The sequence below is a fragment of the Ornithorhynchus anatinus genome, chromosome 4 (genome assembly GCF_004115215.2).
Source record: "Ornithorhynchus anatinus isolate Pmale09 chromosome 4, mOrnAna1.pri.v4, whole genome shotgun sequence".
Classification (NCBI taxonomy): Eukaryota; Metazoa; Chordata; class Mammalia; order Monotremata; family Ornithorhynchidae; genus Ornithorhynchus; species Ornithorhynchus anatinus.
Genome location: NC_041731.1, coordinates 17,893,026 through 17,913,949, shown reverse-complemented (window position 1 = coordinate 17,913,949; position 20,924 = coordinate 17,893,026). Strand labels below are relative to the sequence as shown.

Sequence of the window (20,924 nt, the reverse complement as noted above, 5' to 3'; positions counted from 1 at the left end):
TGTTTCAGTTTGGGATACTGTGATATGGATAGCCAAGGCCTCATGGACCACAAACCCAGAGCCGCAAAAATATAATGAGACCAAGGGAAAAAATAATTCGTGTATAGAGGAACTGAATACAGGAATTTGTTAGGGTGGTGGAGAGGGGTGTATGTGAATGTGTGAGAGAGAAACAATCTTTTTCCTTCTCAGAGGGAAGGAGGGGGGACTAGGTAGCCAGGGAACAGCAGAGATTAGTTTTCCTGGTGTTGGGGAATTGTTGGAAAGGGTCAGAGAACTTGCCTTTTTGGAGGGCGGCGGGGGATAGTAAGAGGAAATAATGACAACTGATAATTGTGGTATTTGTTAATAATAATAATTCTGGTATTTGTAAAGAGCTTTCTGTGTGCCAGGCACTGTTTTAAGGGCTGGGGCAGATACAAGCCAACCAGGTTGGATGCAGTCCCTGTGCCACGTGAGCTCACAGTCTCCATCCCCGTTTTACAGATGGGGAAACTAAGGCCCAGGGAAGTGAAGTGATTTACCCAATGTCACACTGCAGACAAGTGGAAAAACTGGGATTAGAACCCACAATCTTCTGACTCCCGGGCCCTTGCTCTATCCACTACACCGTGCTGCTTTCCATAAATTAAACATTTACGATGTACCAAGCACAGGAGTAGATAAAATGTAAGTGGATCAGTCCCCAGTCTGTATCCCACATGGAGCTCCCAGTTCAAGCAGAATGGGTAATTTCATTCCCGTTTTACAGATGAGGAAACTGAGACAGAGCAGTTAAGTGACCTGTCTAAAGTCACACAGCGGCAAGTGATGGAGATGAAATTAGGACTCCCTGACTCCTAGACCCATCCTCTTTCCACTAGGCTTTGTTGATTTTCTGGACTGCCAGGACAACGTTTAGAGACAGGTTGTGCTCTCCAGCTCTTGCTGATCTAGGTCCATGAGGGCAGGGGTCTGTCACCAGCAAAAAGAGTGGAGCGGGGTCAATTTACCGCCTCCACAAGCAAAATGATGATGGTATTTGTTAAGTGCTTACTATGTGCAGAGCACTGTTCTAAGCACTTGGGTAGATACAGGGTAATCAGGTTGCCCCACGTGAGGCTCACAGTTAATCCCCATTTTACAGGTGAGGTAACTGAGGCACAGAGAAGTTAAATGACTTACCCACAGTCACACAGCTGACAAGTGGCAGATCTGGGGTTCAAACCCATGACCTCTGACTCCCAAGCCCGTGCTCTTTCCACTGAGCGACGGATATTTCAACCTCGCTCTTCACCATCAGATGCATAGTATTCATTCAATAGTATTTATTGAGCTCTTACTATGTGCAGAGCACTGTACTAAGCGCTTGGAATGAACAAGTCGGCAACAGATAGAGACAGTCCCTGCCGTTTGACGGGCTTACAGTCTAATCGAAAAAGAGTCACATGAACCACACGGTGCAGCTCGGCTACCCCCTGAATATGACTTTGCTGGTTTGGAAACAGAGCTAAAATAAACCAGGGATATTATTTATATGTTGTCCCCTCTTGATGATGATGTTGGTATTTGTTAAGCGCTTATTATGTGCAGAGCACTGCTCTAAGCGCTGGGGGAGATACAGGGTAATCAGCTTGTCCCACGTGAGGCTCACAGTTAATCCCCATTTGACAGATGAGGGAACTGAGGCACAGAGAAGTTAAGTGACTTACCCACAGTCACACAGCTGACAAGGGGCAGATCTGGGATTCGAATCTACAACCTCCGACTCCCAAGTCCGGGCTCTTTCCACTGAGCTATCTTTTCACCAATGGGACTTGTAAAAATAATGGTGCAGACGGGATTACTAAATGGTGAGCTGATGTGGGGGACATCCAGATTTCTCCAGCGGAGGGCTTTAAGGGTCCCTCCAACACAGGTGATGGGACCCAACTGGAAGACAAACTGCGGCAGTCAGAGCTATTTGGCACATTGCAATCAAGACTGCAGGGGCTCTTTTAAAGCAGATGCTTCAAGGAGATTGGAAGCCAAAGAAGCAAAACCAAAACAGTGTATGAGTACCAGCGTGGCTCAGTGGAAAGAGACCAGGCTTGGGAGTCAGAGATCATGGGTTCGAATTCCCGCTCTGCCACTGGTCAGCTATGTGATTGTGGGCAAGTCACTTCACTTCTCTGTGCCTCAGTGACCTCATCTGTCAAATGGGGATTAACTGTGAGCCTCATGTGGGACTACCTGATGACCCTGTATCTACCCCAGTGCTTAGAACAGTGCTCTGCACATAGTAAGCGCTTAACAAATACCAACATTATTATTAGTATTGCCACAAATCACAATCATTATAGGTGCTTGGAGCTGTTACGACTGTCTCCGTGAATCAGACATAGTCATAGGGACACAGGCCTGGGAGTCGGAGGACTTGGGTTAAAATCCCGGCTCCCCCACTTGTCTGTTGTTTGACCTGGGGCAAGTCATTTAACTTTTCTGTGCCTCGTTTCCCTTATTTTGCCAAGTTTGGATTCAATATCTGTGAGTCCCATGTGAGATCTGATTGTCTTGCATCAACACCGGTGGTTAGTTCAGTTAGTACATAGTAAACCCTTAACAAATGCCACTGTTTATATTATAACACGACACAAACGAATACACAAAATAAAAATGAAATCAGTAAGGGGCTGTAGCTAGACATAGTGGCATTTCAGACTCCCTGTGACTCAGGGTCTAAGGCACACCACAGTCACAAAAATCACTCTGAAAGCCACCGGTCTTCTCGGTGTTTCGTGGAGGATTCGTGTTGTGGGTGTTGTTCTCTTTCCCTCTAGGGCGGTGGATGGCTGGATGGGATGGAGTCTCTGCCATGGTGAGAGGAGAGCTGCCAGTTTTTAGGGATGTAATGTGGCTGGCTGTCCAGGCGAGGTGTTTGAGAGCTTGCCAGCAGCAGCTTTTATCCTCAGCCTCGCGTGTACAGGGAATGCCCGGAGCCGGTACCTTCAGTGGTGGGAGGAAAGGAAACAGCTACTATGGATTCTTTTCTTGGCTGTGGACAAACTGTAGAACACATGGGACACCTCTGTGTTGGAATTCAATGCAGCATGGCTCAGTGGAAAGAGCCCGGGCTTGGGAGTCAGAGGTCAAGGGTTCGAATCCCAGATCTGCCCCGTGTCAGCTGTGAGGCTGAGGGTAAGTCACTTCACTTCTCGATGCCTCAGTTCCCTCATCTGTAAAATGGGAATGAAGACTGTGAGCATAACGTGGGACAACCTGATTACCCTGTATCTACCCCAGTACTTAGAACAGTGCTCTGCACATAGCAAGCGCTTAACAAAGACCAACATTATTATTATTAATGTTGGTATTATTATTGCACCATAGCTTTGTGTGGCACCGCGGGGGTGAAAAGTGAAGCTCAGAGAGCACCCACAACTTCATCCCCCTAAATTTCAGTCCTGCAAAAAAGTCAGGATAGCGATGAAGCTGTCCGTGACTTTTCATTTAAATGCCCACATATGCTTTCTCTGGATCCTGCTGCTATTTCTCCAATCATATTTTCACTTAAGTAGTTCCAATATTATAAATATGTAACAGTCCATGTTTTGCTTTCAAAGAAGATACCAGGTTATATTTTTTGTAATTGAAAAAAATGACTTATAAGAAAAGATGTTACATTAAACCCACGCTAATTTTCTTATTCCTCCTTTTTTAATTCATTCCTTCATTTAGTTGTATTTATTGAGGGCAAACTGTGTGCAGAGCACTGTACTAAGCATTTGGGAAAGTATAATCATGTCTCTTACTAATAACAACTGCAGAAGGAGAGAGAGATCATGCATTATCTTCTTATTCTCTTGTCATCCCTTAAGCTCCGTTGGCTCATTTGGTAGAAAATATATAGGAAGGTACTCTGAGCTCATGCTATGCTCCCAATCAGACTGGATGGACGGGGACAAAAAACTACAGGTCTCAGTTGATCCAGATTAGCTGGGAGTTCAGCTAAAATGCCAGATCTCCAATTTCTTAGGCCATCTCTAAATCATTTAAACTATGTAGCCTTAGTCAAATTGTCCTAGTTATGGACCAACCAGGCCTGAATCCTATGCTTATCTCCAAAATAAGCCCACAGATGAGCAGGGCGTTTATCTATTCCCCATCATCTGACCTTTCCTGCTTTTCCTCTGCCATTATCAGTTGGGCCGCCAGAGCAAAGGGAGGGAGGTTAAGATGTTCAAGCTTCCCTGTAACTGACCACTGAAAATGGACTGGTGACCTGGTGATCCATCCTGCTTGTGTCCGTGTGCGTTCTTGTTGGGCAGGGTGGCTGGAAGGCGGGGAGCAGGTCTGCCTCTCGTAAAAAGAAATGGGAGGGACAGTAAAAACTTGAAATTTCATGAACTCAGATCTCCTCTAGGAAGCTCTGCGAGTTTCCCGAGAACAGTTAACATGTGGCTGGAACAGCCAGGTATGAAGAGCGCTGAAGCTCACCTTTCATTCATTCATTCATTCAATAGTATTTATTGAGCGCTTACTATGTGCAGAGCACTGTACTAAGCACTTGGAATGAACAAGTCGGCAACAGATAGAGACAGTCCCTGCCGTTTGACGGGCTTACAGTCTAATCGGGGGAGACAGACAGACAAGAACAATGGCATTAAATAGAGTCAAGGGGAAGAACATCTCGTAAAAACAATGCCAACTAAATAGAATAGAGGCGATGTACATTTCATTAACAAAATAAATAGGGTAATGAAAATATATACAGTTGAGCGGACGAGTACAGTGCTGAGGGGATGGGAAGGGAGAGGGGGAGGAGTAGAGTGAAATGGGGGAAAAGAGGGTTAAGCTGCAGAGAGGTGAAGGGGGGGTGGTAGAGGGAGTAGAGGGAGAAGAGGAGCTCAGTCTGGGAAGGCCTCTTGGAGGAGGTGAGTTTTAAGTAGGGTTTTGAAGAGGGGAAGAGAATCAGTTTGGTGGAGGTGAGGAGGGAGGGAGTTCCAGGACCGCGGGAGGACGTGGCCCAGGGGTTGACGGCTGGGTAGGCGAGACCAAGGGATGGTGAGGAGGTGGGCGGCAGAGGAGTGGAGCGTGCGGGGTGGGCGGTAGAAAGAGAGAAGGGAGGAGAGGTAGGAAGGGGCAAGGTGATGGAGAGCCTTGAAGCCTAGAGTGAGGAGTTTTTGTTTGGAGAGGAGGTTGATAGGCAACCACTGGAGTTGTTTAAGACAGGGAGTGACATGCCCATACCATTTCTGCAAGAAGATGAGCCGGGCAGCGGAGTGAAGAATAGACTGGAGCGGGGTGAGAGAGGAGGAAGGGAGGTCAGAGAGAAGGCTGACACAGTAGTCTAGCCGAGATATAACAAGAGCCCGTAGCAGTAAGATAGCCGTTTGGGTGGAGAGGAAAGGGCGGATCTTGACGATATTGTAAAGGTGAAACCGGCAGATCTTGGTAATGGATAGGATGTGTGGGGTGAACGAGAGAGACGAGTCAAGGCTGACACCGAGATCGCGGGCCTGAGAGACGGGAAGGATGGTCGTGCCATCCACAGTGATAGGGAAGTCTGGGAGAGGACCGGATTTGGTAGGGAAGATGAGGAGCTCAGTCTTGCTCATGTTGAGTTTTAGGTGGTGGGCCGACATCCAGGTGGAGACATCCTGGAGGCGGGAGGAGATGCGAGCCTGAAGTGGGGGGAGAGGACAGGGGCGGAGATGTAGATCTGCGTGTCATCTGCGTAGAGATGGTAGTCAAAGCCGTGAGAGCGAATGAGTTCACCGAGGGAGTGAGTGTAAATGGAGAACAGAAGAGGGCCAAGAACTGACCCTTGAGGAACTCCAACAGTTAAAGGATGGGAGGAGGAGGAGGCGCCAGCGAAGAAGACCGAGAATGATCGGCCAGAGAGGTAAGAGGAGAACCAGGAGAGGACAGAGTCCGTGAAGCCAAGGTGAGATAAGGTATGGAGGAGGAGGGGATGGTCGACAGTGTCAAAGGCAGCAGAGAGGTCAAGAAGGATTAGAACCTCCAAGTGACCTTTGTCCTAGGACTTCACCATCTTTCTAGAGCTGTTCTCCCCTGCTGTGAACTTTATGGCCAGCATGATCTTGAACCTGGAGGAGAGCTCAGTGCCCATGACTATGTGAGGTGAGCATTTTGGAGGAGAGCTGTCAACCTTCGAGTAGCTTGTCTCGCCAAATTTCAGTCTGGTAGCAACCAGCATGCAGCCTCCAGCTGATATAAGTTGGAGAGCACTGTAGACCAAACTACCATGGGCAGACTGTTGTGAGGAGCAGCGTGATGGGACCGGGAGTGTGAGGACCTGGGTTCTAGTGCCAGCTATCCCACTTGCCTGCTGTATGACCTCAAGCAAGTCATTTAACTTGTTTGTGCCTCAGTTCCCTCATCTTTAAAATGGGGATTAAGACTGTGAGTCCCATGTGGGACAGGGAATGTGTCCAACCTGCGAATCTGGCATCTACCCCAGCACTTAGAAGAGTGCCTGGCATCTAATAAGCACTTACAATTATTTTTATCATTATTATTATTTATAATAATCCTATTTCTGCCTCTCACACGGTAAACATGGTGTCACCTCATCTCTTTCATTCATTCAGTTGTATTTATTGAGTGCCTACTGTGTGCAGAGGGCTGCACCAAGTACTTGGGAGCGTACAATATAATAATTAACCAGAACATTCCCCATCCAAAACGAGATTACATTCTAAGGGGGAAATAGATATTAATATAAATAAATAAATTATAGATAAGTACACAAGTGTTGTGGGGCTGGGAGGGGAGATGAATGAAGGGAGAAAGTCAGGTATCGCGGAAGGGAGAGGGAGAAGAAGAAAGGAGGGCTTACTCAAGGAAGGCCTCTTAGAGATGTGCCATGGAGAAGTGGGACAGAGTAATTGTCGGATTTGAGGAGGGAGGGCAACCCAGGCCGGGGGCAGGACTTGAGCGAGAGGTTGGCGGTGAATTGAAACATGCGGGCTTGGTTTTAGTAGGAGAAAAGTGAGGTGAGTAGGAGGGGGTAAGGTGGTTGGTTCATTCATTCCAGACCAGTGAAAGGAGAAAGGGGTCTGATGGATAATCTCTCCTACCCACAACCAGACATTCTCCTGGTAGTTGAGGGAAGGATCACTTGGAGAGAAGAGAAGGTTAGTGTGGTTCAACTCTCTCAACCAGGAAGTGCTGTTTGATTATGGTATTTGTGACCTGGAGATAAGCCCACAGGGCTAAAATCATGTACCGTCTCTAGTCTAGCTCAAAATCTGATTAAAGATGTTTTCCTTGCCCTAATAGCTTTTATGTTTGGAAATATTAGAAATCGAGTCACAGAGGAAACCACGCTGATGTTCCTCACCTCTAAACTCAAAACAAGACACCAGGCTTCGCACATTGCTCCACAGTGGTCAATTCAGAGAAGGGAGTTTGGGTTTGGATGCCCAGATGTTTCCCCCAGACCTCAGTAAATATCAACCCCAAATCAGTTTTATTCTCTGAAAGTGATACTTGTTTGACTAAACCTCTACCAAGGACATGGTGGGTGTTAGATAGTTTATCGAAGAGCACTCTCAAATATACACCGGTATTAAAATGATCCTAGATCCTTGAATTTCAGCTAACAAAACTTCAGATGCAAATGTAAACTACACAATAGTAGGGATGGTACAGCTTTAGTCATCACCCTAAAAGCCAAATTTCTGGAGACAAAGAAAAATATAACCTTCATTCTTCTTTCTAGTCTGAGATTTTCTTATTTTACAATAATCATTGCAAAACGGAGCTACGAAACACCTTCCCTCTGTCGTCAGAATTTACTCACCCTGCAGTCTCTGTTTTAGCTCTTTTTGCACGTAAAGGGCAGGACAACGGCATATTGATTGATTTCTAAAGTGTTTCCATTGCCCGGACACATACATGACTAAATCAAACAAGCAATAATACGAGCATGTGCCTTCCCGAATTCACGACCCTCACAATTTCAGTGGTCAAACAAAGGTGGCTTGCATCATATCCTGAAGGGCAATAGGGTCAGCCATAGACAACTTAAAAGAGTATTTAGACTCTACTGGGGGGAAAGCAGCTGACTCTGGCAACCGAAAATTCAAACATAATGAGTAACAAAATATTCCCATAGAGGGGCAAACTTTAGGGTAAGTTGTATTCAAGTTGCATAAATTAAAATTGTACTAAAGCATAAACCAGCTGATCCCTCTGCCCCTCTCTTCAGCAACAGGGATCCCTCCAAAATGACCCAAAGATTTCTAGAGTTTACCGAACCAGAATTCCAGGTGACCCAAATGTACCCTGATCCCACTTGCTATCCGACATCTCCAAATTCTCAGGAAGCTTGTTGATTTTTCTGCCAAAGAGGAAGAGGAACTTGATTTTTTTTTAAATATAAAGTTAGACACCTCAATCCAAATGACTCGATACTTTCTCGAAATGCCTGTGAGGCAGTCATTGAGTATTTATTAACTGTTAATATGCTATGAGCAGAGCAAGGTATACCAGTCTTTGGAGAATAACAAAAACAATGTCACAGGTATTTGCTGAGCACTTAATGTGTGCAAAGCACTGCACTAAATGCTTGGGAGATTGCCATATAACAGAATCAGTAGACTCCTTCCCTGCCAACACAGCATTTACAGGTCTGTGGGGGAAAACAAAAGAAGTAAAAGACGGGATCTCTGCTCTGATGGGGAGGGGATGGGACTGAAGCAGAAAGAGCTCTCTGTCAGTCAGAAACTCTTGCTGCTGTCAGGGTTCCTGGAGTAGGGTCAGAAGAGAACTGCTTAAAGGTGGCTCCAAAAATATTGGGCCTGTTGGGGCAATTCCCTCTAAAGTTAGGTAACATTCAGATTTTCCTGGTGAAGATTTTTTAGCGAGAAAAGGATAGGTCATTCTCACTGACTCACCATCTTTAATAAGCAAATATGAAAACATATATATATATATATATATATTTCTACATACAGTAATAATAATGTTGGTATTTGTTAAGCACTTACTATGTGCTGAACACCGTTCTAAGTGCTGGGGTAGATACAGGATAATCAGGTTGTCCCACGTGAGGCTCACAATCTTCATCCCCATTTTACAGATGAGGTAACTGAGGCACTGAGAAGTTAAGTGACTTGCCCACGTCACACAGCTGCCAAATGGCAGAGCGGGGATTCAAACCCATGACTTCGGACTCCCAAGCTGGTGCTCTTTCCACTGAGCATTTTGGCATTACCCCAGTGCTAAAATTGCTCACATTCTAAAGGACAAGAAACATGAAACATTTGACACCTCAAAGTGATAAAGTCAGATTGTAACAATTAAGCAAATATTGATGAGGCCCGTAGTTACTTCAGAGCCTTACCTATCCTAAACCTTTCTGAGCAGTGCCTTACACAAACCGATGTATCCCCAGATGGAGTTAGAAAGACTCTGGTATTGGACTGGCACTGGCCTGCAATTATTACTGTGCCTGGCATATCCAGAGAAGTCAATCTCTGCCGTTAACTCCATTGTCCTGCTGAACAGCAGCCTGCCCCATCTCTGGTTTCCGGTAGCCAAAGAAACACAGCATACCGAACTTCCAGAGAGTCTCCCACTCAAATGTTAGCCGAGCCTAAGCCGTTAGCTCAAAGACTTGATGAGAACAGGCGTTGGGAAATTCATTTAAACGCTACCCTGGCCTCCAAAATCATCAGTAGAAAGGGTCTGATCCAGGCTCCATTGAAAGAGCCAGAGCCATGTTTCAAGAGCATTCTGGAGCCCGGGGATGAGTGATAAAATAATCAGGAGGCCAGCAGTTCTTCACATCATTCAGACCTTATCTCTCAGCAGAACACATGGCTATTCCTGCAGGGGCTTGTCAAATTTTTACTCTTTGATAATTGTTGACTACCACCTAAGAGGGAGACAGGGAACTGGGGTCGGGGGTCGGGGGGGGGTCCTTATGGTCCACAGAGCACAGAACTAAGTGCTTGGGAGAGTGCAATACATCAAAATTGGTAAATGCGGATGTTTTCTCACAAGGAGCGTCACTGAAAATGAGCGGAATGTTTCCAAATCTCAGGTTCAGCATTCTGTAGAAGAGCGATCTGGGGCTACCTCTTTAGGTCCAGTTCACATCCTCCACTCCCCACCAATCTGTCTTTCCCTCTCCCTGAGTAGAAAAAGGACATATTGTTGCCACAGACTTTCTCTTCTTCTTCTCTGGCCACTTACGCTGCGTCATGTTCATTTTTCCTCTGGCCCCAGGAAGGGGAGCCAAAACCCTTTCAAGGTAAAGAATCTAGACCCGTGACTACAAAGAGAGTGAAGTTGGAGTGAGACAGAGGAGTCCATTCCTATTGTTTTTGGCCATACAGCATTTAGAAACTGACGGGGGGTGAAATTGGTTATTCAGGGAACTGTAATGAAATGAATTTAAAACCAAACCGGAAAAAAAAAAACCACGCAGAATCGGCTGCGTTAGCAGTCAGCTCTAAAATCTGGTAGGGAACATTTTAGCCAGAGCAGCCTCATGAAGTATTGGGAGTCACCAGTTCTTACCAACTTAATAAACCTCGGGGACCTGGCTCTGTGGAGCTCTAAGTACCCTCAAAGCCAGGGACTGGTAGCCTCAAGCAAACCAAGGCCAGGAACAATGAATCCCTGTAGAAGTAGGGAGGCTATTTCCTACTCCAAGTATGTCAATGAAATTTATTCATTTCGAGGCCAGGAGAATTTCAAGGGAAGGAAAAAAAACAAGCCAAGGAGGAAAAGTCGAGACCGATTTTATAAACCACCTCCAGTTTGCTCGGGCAGCTTGGGAGGGAGGTAAAAACAAAAGTATTTTGTACCATTGACTCAGGAGGGAGAAGAGAGAGAAAAAAACAGAGGGGAGGGCCCATCCAATCTGCCAATGAAACCTGATGTTCCCCATCCCCTCACTCAGCTAATAGTTAACAGGAAGTTAAAGATTGACAGCTGAAATTTGGTATAAATCGCTCAACTCGGCACCCCAGATCCAGTTATCTTCTGCGTTGAGCTTTTGAACGGAAGAAGCTTTGCCTAGATTGGGCCTGCTCGTCTCTGTAATGCCCGCAGTGCCGACTCTCTGTTGCTCTCAGCGCTCCTGTTCCGCTGGCCGGCTCTTCCTGCTGCTGCTGTTCAGCACCCTCCTTGCCAGCTCCATCTCCAAGCCCATCAGATGTGCCCCTTGTACAGCCGAGAAGATGGCCCTGTGCCCGTCTGTGACGGCTAGCTGCCTGGAAACCGCCCGCCAGCCTGGCTGTGGCTGCTGCCAGACGTGTGCCCTGCAACTGGGAAGTTCGTGCGGCGTCTACACAGCGCGGTGCGGCAAGGGTCTAAAATGCCAGGCACGGCAGGACGAGTCCCGGCCAATTGCCGCGCTCCTCCAGGGGAGAGGAACCTGCGTAGAAGGTCAAGGAGACGGGTTGTGGAGCGCAGAAGCTTTCGGTAAACCTAGGCCTCCTCTCTGCCATTGTCCACTCCCTTCCCGGAATTTGCCCCATCGAGTCCTTCTCGATGCCATAGGTGAAGGCTTCTCAGGGGATGCTGGGGTTTTGACTGGGGAGTCAATCGGTTGGTGGTGTTTACTGGGTGCTGTCTATGTGCAGAGCATTTTATGAAGCGTCTGGGAGAGTTCGGTGCTATGAGCCGTGACCTAGGGTGGAAAATGGGGAAAGTGAAGCGGGGAAACTGGAAAAAAGATAAAGGGTAGGGTCCTGGCCTGGGATGGGAATACCGACTGCTGGATACGCACTGAATGCGTTTGGAATTTGCTTTGTAATATATGTTTTGTGGTTACACTCCGTGCTCAATCGATGTTTATAGTACATAATGTTAGCGTTTAGGCTAAAAATCTTTCTCCCATTCATGTACTATATAAAAACAATGATTGGTATTTATGTTGTACCTTTCTTTCAAAGAACTTCACAATTGTGGCTTCACGGGTTCAAGCAGTCATTTATTTGTAGTGGGAAGCTAAGGAAGTACCACATCCTCTCCCCTCACTTAGAAGCGCCCTAGCCGGGGCTGATTCACATCCTGTGTAATTCTTAGAGAAAACCTTTAGTTACCTCGGAGGGGAATCTGAGCCCTGGCTTTTACAATGAATTCTGAATTCAGGACATACTTCCAGGGATGGGACCGGTGGTTCAGTGGAGTCTGAGGACGGATTCTATGGTTTCTGGAGTGAGTAAAACGGTCTCTGGATTTTAAGTGCTCAACCAACCAAACCAAATTAGTTCACTCTGAATCGCATGAGAAAGAAAAATGCTCTAAATGGTAATCTGGGTGTTTTGCTCTAGGGATTCTACTATTGACCCCCGTCCAGTTAAGGTCATCTTTTGCTGTTTGGAGTTCGTGCTTCAGAATCCCTTCCTTACCCCCTTCTCTCTTCCCTGGAATTTCACAGATGAATCACTCATTTAAGGAAAGTGGGTATTGGTTAGCCCAGATGAAGTTTAGTTGCCATTTCATTTGCTAAAATGCCAGTTCATATTCAAAAACACTTTTCCTTAATCCCAAGGGCCTTTTCATGATTTCTTTTCACTGTCTTAACTTTCTGAATTGCCACTAAAGAGTTACTGAGCTAGGAGAATGAAAACTCAACATTTAAGTTGAAAGCTACAATTTCAAGAACCAGCTGAGTTTCAAATTTGTTCCAGTTCTTTTTGCTAAAATTCCTTACCTTTAAATTAAATGACATTCTTCAAATTCTGGCATCCGTTGCCGATTATATCTACATAATAGGAAACATAAAAAAAGTTTATTAAAATCTAACCTATATTTTTGTTCTTTCCCTACCTCCCCACATCAGCATTTTCAGCATGTAAATAACCTAGCCAGCCCAATAATACCCCTTATCACGATGATAAGGACATTTGCAAAGATCCTCAAAGAATAGTGATGGCTAATCCGTCATCACACTAGAGCTAGATTTAAAGATTCAGTAATTACTAATATTACTATTTGAATTTATCTAAAACTTTTATTTCTCCAAAGAACTTTTGGAACAGGTATCTCATTTTATCCTTAAACTATCCCTTTGAGGTAAGGCGAAGTGGGCGTTATCATCCCCATTTTCCAGATGAGGAAACTGTGCACCGAGAGAATAAATCCTCTGGGGTAGATTAGTGGCAGAACTAGGACTGGAACTCAGATTTGTGGACTCCCCAAATCCCACAACCAAAATCTAACATCCATGGAGTCTGCTATGCTTACAGCAGAGGCCTCCTTTTCTAAGACTCAAATAGAGCCCAAGAGGGCAGCTAGAGCCCGGACAACTGGTCAATATATATTCAGGGAGTCATTCTTTAAATTCTTTCTTTTTCAACGGTCTTTGTTTCACGTTTGTGTTCGCATTTGTTGTCCAATCGTACTTTCCAAGCGCTTAGTCCAGTGTTCTGCACACAGTAAGCTCTCAATAAGTATGATTAAATAAATGTATGAATGAATTTACGGTGCCTGGAAGGTCATATATGGGGAAGAAATCATTCAAAACATTAATGTCTGTCTAAATATACTATAAAGGAAAAAAATAGTCTAAATCCCCTTATCTCCTTTGTAACTGATTGAAATTGTTCCTTTTACTAATAGGGGTTGCTTCAATTTACAGTAGTAAACATTAAATTGGCTATTAGGTTTTTCAGAGTATTTAACATCCAACATAATCAAAGTACACATTAAATTGGCTATTAGGTTTTTCAGAATACTTAATATACAACATAATCAATAAATCTCCAGGGGAGATCAGGAATAATGACATTTGTCTTGAGAAACTTATTCTTGGGCCTTAATGAATGACATACTTTTCTTAATGCTTTCTTGAATTTAAAAAAAAGTTGACTTACAAAATCAAATTCCCCAAAAGCAGCGTTCTATTCAGCTAGCCACATTTTTGGTCAGTCCTAAAAATGATCTTTCCCAATAGGAGCTTAATCTTTCAGGCCAATTATTTGAATAGGTCAAACAAGTCCTGAGCATTGGTTTGCGCTTTCTGTGCATTTCTTTGTAAACAAATCTTATCAGCAAAGAGTAAACTTGCTCATGTATTGCTTTTGATGTCCTACTACCTCAGCCTCAAGGAAGCAGTTAGGAGTTTCTGTTCTTTTTGTTTTAGTTTTGGTCAGAAATGTTGTATTAATTCTACTTATTGCCCTTCATTGTGCTTATGAAAGAATTCCACTCGATGAAACGAAAAATTAAATATGTATTTTTTCACCATCATATGTGTTATACTATAGCTTTGGAGATAAAGTTACTCTTTGATGGTTTCTCATTTTATTGTAAATCCCATCGTATTCTACATTGGCATAGGCATATGTTTGTCTCCCAAAGATAGCCAGTGAATGCAGCTCTCTCTTCCAGAGCAAAGCCTTAATAGGATGAACAGAAAGAACGGATATCACAAAAACACATCCTTAGGCCCATAAAAGTCCTGGTAATTCATTATTCTATTTCCTCCCTCCAAATTTCTCCACCCCAGACAGGGTATACCCCAAGCTTCCACCTGGAACTGAGTCACAGCTGTAGGATGATTGGGTCAAAGGGGTCTTTCTTGTCACCCCAAAACATGACAGCAAACATGAGCTCCAGCTCCTGAAAGAGCCCATCAGAAATCACATGGTGCTTGGGGAGAATCTTATGTGCAGGTACCCCAACCCTTATCCCACCTCGAGCCCCACGTATTTTGAGGGACGCCCACGGACAGGGAAGAGGTTGGGGTGTGTGTCCACAGAGTTTTCCCAAAGTGTTTGCTCATTCAGATATTCTCCTCCAGGAGCTGCAGGTCCCCGTCCCCGCCCATTAGTCATCAGTGCCAATGCATAGAGAGAAGAGGCAATTCCCTCATCCAGGCCTGTGTATTGGCTCCTCAGGTAGATGGGTAAACAGGTGGATGCGTTCTGGCGATCCATCGATTTTTCCTTTAGACCTCAGTGAGTTTTATAATGTTCCCATCTGGAACCAAAATAACTTAGCAACTAGCGCTCAGGCGGGACCAAATCTAAGCATAACTGAAGACGCGTCTCTGCAGAGCCAACCTCTTTGAAAGCAAATGGAACAGACCCAAGCATTTTCAATCCACTCCTTTTGAGAAAGGGCTAGTGTGAATGGTTTTTCTTCAGATAGCAGCGGTTAAGGTGGACGCATCGATCATCAAAGTCCAAACGATTTTACTCTTTTCTGCAGAAGCAAGTGATTTTGAGGATCCCGAAAATGTGACGCCTGAAAGTGCTGAAATGACACAGGAGCAACTGCTGGCTAACTACCAACTGGCTTTTCCCAGTGGACATGACAAACCTGCTCTCTGGAATGCCATCAGTTTTTATGAAAGCATGAGAGCAGATAGAAATAGTGGCATAGGCAAAAAAGAGGTAAAGTCCTAAAGAAAATGCATTTATGTTTGATGTGCCAATTAAGATGGAGTTTTTACTGCCTGTGGGTTTTGTTCAAAGTTCAAAAGGTACATTTCCTGTCACTTGGAAAAATTTAAGTTGGCTGGAAAAATTGGCTCTAAGCACACAGCATGAGACAAGGCAGAGAAGTAGCACCCAGTTTTGAATCTGTTCTCTTAAACTACGGGACAAGAATTTCTGGAAGAAGGAGAGCATTTTTTCATCTAAATTCTCTGAAAATCAGGATGGAAAGACTGAAAGAAATGTAGAAAAATGACGTGGCCTGAAAAAATGCAATAAAATCAACTTTTTGATGGACTGCACTGTTCGGTAAAGATCCCAGGGCATTTTTAAAAATAGAATCGCCACTTGAGGGCACCAAAGAATAGAAATTGGAATCATTTATCTGAAGCAGTTTCACAAAAGTAAATTCCACTTTTTATCTTAGATTTCCTTAATGAAATCCCATTCTGTTTTTTTTTTATTTTTTTAATTTTTTTTTTCAAGCAGCATGGCTTAGTGGCAGGAGGACGGGATTGGGAGTCAGAGGACGTGGGTTACAACCCATCTCCGCCACTCCTCAGCTGGGTGACCTTGGACAACTCACTTCACTTCTCTGGGCCTCAGTTCCTTCATATGTAAAATGGGGGTTAAAAGTGTGAGCCCCAGGTGGGACAACCTGGTTAACTTGTCTCCCCCACAGAGCTTAGAACAATGCTTGCCACATAGTAAGTGCTTAACAAATGCCACTATTATTATATCTTTTAAGCAGTGTGGCTTAGTGGCAAGAGGACGGGCTTGGGAGTCAGAGGACGTGGGTTCTAATCCCACCTCCGCCACTTGTCTGCTGTGTAACCTTGGGCAAGCCACTTCACTTCTCTGTGCCTCAGTTACCTCATATGTAAAATGGGGATTAAGACTGTGAGCCCCACGTGGGGCAACCCGATTACCTTGTTTCTACCCCAGCACTTAGAACAGCGCTTGGCACATAGTAAGCGCTTAAATACCATGATTATTATTTTTTATATTATTTTTAATTTTAGATTCTCCATTTATATAGCTGAGCACTTTGCTTTTCAGTGGGTCAGTCAACAAGTATTTGTTGTTTTTCTGTCTGGGTGTCACTCCTGGGTGTATAAAGAGGAAGGAATAATTTTCCTTTTGCAAAAGTATCTGCAGTAGGGGAAGGAAATCCTGTTAACACTACTCAACTAGAATAAAGTAGAAAGATAAAATGGGAAGTTAGCAACCACTTTCTTGCTTAGGAACATGATTGTATTTTTAGAACTGAAATACAGAATTCATTCAATCGTATTTATTGAACACTTACCATGTGCAGAGCACTGTACTAATTTAATATCTTTAGTTAATGACTTTGATTATTTACTTGTGATAAGACTTGTTGATGTGTCCTGGTTCTTCATTTATTTAGTGTATCTCCTGCTTTGTGGTTCTTTTAGAATCCATGTCAAACGGAACTCCAGAAAACCCTTGACAGATTAAGTGTAATTTATCAGAGGCCCGAAGGGGAGATCTCCAAGTTTTATTTGCCCAATTGCAGCAAGAATGGGTTTTATCACAGCAAACAGGTAGGTGGTTTTCTCCTAAGCACTTCTTTGGGGCTGCTGGGCCAGGCCATTGCAATGACCCCACCTTTATGTAAAATTGGATGTAGTTGAAATACATGCTGTAAATTAAATACATGCTTTCAGATGACATACCTCTGAAAGTAAAACCCCAAATCCACCGACACCACCCACCCCTGGAATTTGTTACACATTAAGGGATAATTATATTGTATTTAAAGCACATATAAGCGCAGCCTCTGATACCTGTAGGTTGCAATCCTCTATTTCCTTCTCCATTCTTCTCTTCACAAGCCATTAATTCACCACCTGTCTACTTGACCCCCCTTTCTTATGGCCTTTGGTTTCTCTGCCAACTCACCTTAAGACTCTCTTCACCCCCTGCTCCCCAACTCTTTTTCTTTGTCCTCTTAAGCTATCCTAACGCTACCTTGCTCTCCATTTTCCCACCTCCAGCTTCTCACTCATACTTTTCCCCCGGTTCAAAGCCTCTTCTTCCCCATAGCTGAGAGCCCACGATTCTGTCTGCAATGAAAGACGTCCTAAAAACACGACTGAAATTTATTTATTTATTCATTAATGATATTAGTCAAGCACTTGCTAAGCCCTAAGTACTAAACACTGGGGTTCGATACAAGCTAATCAGATTGGACACATTCCCTGTCCCATCTGAGGCTCACAAGCTTAATCCCCCTTTTTACAAATGAGGAGACTGAGGCATAGAGAAGTCAAGTGACTTGCCTAAGGTCACACAGCAGACCTGTCATGGAGCCAGGTTTTAAATCCAGGTCCTCTGTTTCCCAGGCCTGCTCTTCCCACTAAGACATGCTGCTTCTCTTTTAAGGTTTGTTGCCCTGTCCAGACTGTTCCTCTTGGACAGGGATCGTATCTACCAACTTTCCCCAGCACTTAGTACAGTGTTCTGCACACAGCGAGTGCTCACTAAATGCCACAGGTTGATTAATGGATTGGTAATCGATAGGGAATATCACATCATGACAGTGAGGTGATAAAATGGAAATTCATATTCACCCGGAGCAAGGTACTCGATGGTTTAAGCCAAAATTTCTTCAGTTGATTTTTATCAGAAGAAATATGTGGCTATCTCCTTGGAGTGGTCATAAATGTCACCTGAGCAACAATATATTCAAAAAAATTCCATGTGTCAAAAGGGTGAAGATGAAGATATAAGGAGAAAGCCTCCATTGTATTCACAGCTAAACTAGTGCAGTACTATCTGAATCAAGCAAGCCAATTTCTCTCTTGAGATTTTCTGGGACCATGAGTCCCCTCCCAAAGGAGGCCGTGGGGATCGGGTGGGCTCCTGAATTTCTCTGCTTGAACCATACTTAGATCTGATGAGAGAAGCAAATGCTCCCTTAGGTCGTCAAATATCAAGTGGTCAGTTTTATCTCAGTGGGTACCCACGAGTGTTTGGTCAGAGGAGGGTCTGAAACGAACACCAGTAAACCGTGGAAACGCAAATTTGAGTTCCACATGTCAAGTCAAAATGAGGACAGAGTGGAGGCAAACCTCCACTCCCAGACAAATCCAAAAAATCTTCCCCTTCCCGGAATCTCCAGCATCTATGCTCTAATCCCAGAGGGAGGAACTGATGTGATAGCCTCACTGAGCAAGGTTTCAACAATTAATTCCTGAAAATGCAGCCATGAAAATCAACTGACCTAATCTCTCAAAGTCCCTGATAAGAAAGATGAAGGAGTCACAGAACACATTTTGCTGTTTTGACGATACCTGACTTTTGAGCTAGGCTGATTTGGATTTCCAAAATGTTCAAGGCTTTCAGTTTTTAGGTAGCTCCTCTTCAGTTACTTTTAACTTCCCCATCAGTCCCTGGACCTCAGGGATGCCTCTCAGTGGTTCGTAGCAGAGAGCTAAAATGTCTAAGTTGCTAAATTCCTCTTCTGAACTCTCATTTATTTATACGGGCAGTCTGAAAATGCCAGTAAATCCAATAAGGGTTTGGAGAAATTCAAGGAAGAACGCATCACATGCTTCCTCCAAGCCACTGTTGGGGTCAGAATACTGAGCCGACTCTGGATCGGACACAGGAATGCTGCCGATTGCTTGCATTGAGTTTTTCCAAATCTTTCTCTTCTCATTTAGTGTGAAACTTCACTGGATGGGGAACCTGTTCTATGTTGGTGTGTCAATCCGTTAAATGGCAAGAGGATTCCTGGATCACCAGACGTTATAGGAGATCCTAAATGTCGTCAGTATTTCAATGTGCAAAACTGAAAGCAGAAACCCTGTAAAATATTTACTGTCATATAGGTCTTATGATGATACATACACTATTTATATATTCAATTCCTATATTATATATATATATGTATAGAAACTCTTTTTGTACTCCTGGTATGATATACTATCGGTTTATTTATTTCTTAGTAAATTTATTTTTTCTAGACAGTTACTTGTGTATTGGTTAATTTATGTATCACGGAACACTTGGCAACACTGCAAATAATTGCACTGTGGATCTGGAAGATATTGGCCTGCTTCTGTTTTGAAAGAACTAGGAGATGAAAACATCATCCAGAACAACACAAAATCCCACTGGCTGTTAAAATGACATTTCTCCCATTCTTGCCTCCAAGCTTTCTGTCGCTTCCTCCACCCCTTCGACACCCTGGCAGTAGTCAAGAGTTTGCCAGTTTCTGCTATTCTGCGGTGGGCAGAATAACTGCTGGCAGGGACCTGGGCAAGTCAGAGAAGGCACATTCTCTGGCTGGAAGAGGGTCTAGTGGGTCCCATTTTCTCCCATTTGTGCCCTGGTGATGCCAGGGCCATCCCCAATAGCTTTACCCTGTGGAGAGGGAAGGAAGAGAAGGATTCTCTCTGCTCTGCAAAACTAACAGCATCTTCCCCCTTGACCCACTCCACCTCCACACCCAGCAGGAACACAGCCTTCTCTGGCTCTTTGGTGAAGTGTCCAGGTATTTTACGCCTTTAATCGGTAGGCATGCTAGTAGATGTGATGTCTTGTAGATTTTCGATCGTGTGAATACCCTGTCATTCGTATTTGAAATGAAAGCAGTATACTCATCATCAGAACACAAATTGTATTGCAGAGCACCATCCTAGACACTTGGAAATATAGAAATATAGGAGATGGTCTCTGCCCTCAGATAGATCACCATCATACCTATTTGCATGGAAATCTGCTGCTGAGTGAAAATTCTCAACTTGGATTGAATGGGAAAACTTTGACAAGAGAATGTAGGCAAACACATGCCCTGGCTATAAAGTTCAAACTGTTATTTGTACTTAACAGCCTTATTTGGAATAAACCATTTATGTTTAAATCGTGTTGGACTCTTTATTGTAAGTTTTTTAAACTTTGTATCAGTTTTTTTTCAAGCTTATCTTCCCTCTTGGGTCCTCCCATCCCCAACTGCAATTTCCCCTGTCCTGCTACCATTTCTCAGAATAAGGGGTAGATTGGAGACTGCTTCTAAGAGTTATTTTGACATTTATTATTTGCTTACTGTCAGTCAATTCCTATGAGTCAATCTAACAATCACAATTAAACAAAAAAAGATAGGGCATAGTCCTTGTCTCACACAGGGCTCACGGTCTGAGGGAAGTAGATTGGACGATTTATCCCCGTTTTACAGAAAATACTTATTGTGGTATTTTTAAACCACTTACTATGGGCCAAGCTCTGTTCTTAGCTCTAGGGTAGATACAAGGTCATTGAAACAGAATCAGTCCCTGTCCCTTACGGGGCTCACCACCTACCCTCAAGCGGAGGGAGAGCGGGTATATAATCTCTATTTCTCAGTTAAGAAAGGCTTGTATACTCCGGCTAGGTTTCTGAGATCGGAGGCAGCTAAAGAAGGGTTAAGGAAACAGAGGTTTGAAGCTGCCTAACTAATCTCCAGGTCTGTGAAAAAGAAATGGTTTTCTAAGTGGGTCCTAGGAGAAAAATATGTTTGACCAACAGGTT

At 44.1% G+C, this 20,924-nt stretch overlaps 2 protein-coding genes across 2 annotated transcripts in view; one reads left to right on the top strand and one right to left on the bottom strand.

Annotated features, from left to right (window-relative positions):
• LOC120638318 (coiled-coil domain-containing protein 201-like) overlaps nt 1-12,709 on the bottom strand; it is a 53,671-nt gene extending 40,962 nt beyond the window's left edge. Inside the window, exon 1 of the mRNA XM_039911726.1 lies at nt 12,659-12,709. The gene's annotated coding sequence lies outside the window, so the exon portion shown is untranslated. The remainder of the gene's footprint in view (nt 1-12,658) is intronic.
• Nucleotides 10,992-20,280, top strand: IGFBP1 (insulin like growth factor binding protein 1). The gene is made up of 4 exons (XM_007661711.3): nt 10,992-11,421; nt 15,160-15,344; nt 16,826-16,954; nt 19,079-20,280. The coding sequence occupies exons 1-4, from the start codon at nt 11,040-11,042 to the stop codon at nt 19,208-19,210; spliced, it is 828 nt and encodes a 275-aa protein (XP_007659901.2). The 5' UTR covers nt 10,992-11,039; the 3' UTR covers nt 19,211-20,280.
• The last annotated feature ends 644 nt before the right edge of the window (nt 20,281-20,924 follow it).

Bases quoted from the DNA above. Each gene is read 5' to 3' on its own strand.
- IGFBP1 (XM_007661711.3), top strand. From the start codon at position 11,040: ATGCCCGCAGTGCCGACTCTCTGTTGCTCTCAGCGCTCCTGTTCCGCT. The intron at 15,345-16,825 runs GTAAAGTCCTAA...TGGTTCTTTTAG, and splicing joins GTGGCATAGGCAAAAAAGAG to AATCCATGTCAAACGGAACT. The intron at 16,955-19,078 runs GTAGGTGGTTTT...CTTCTCATTTAG, and splicing joins GGTTTTATCACAGCAAACAG to TGTGAAACTTCACTGGATGG.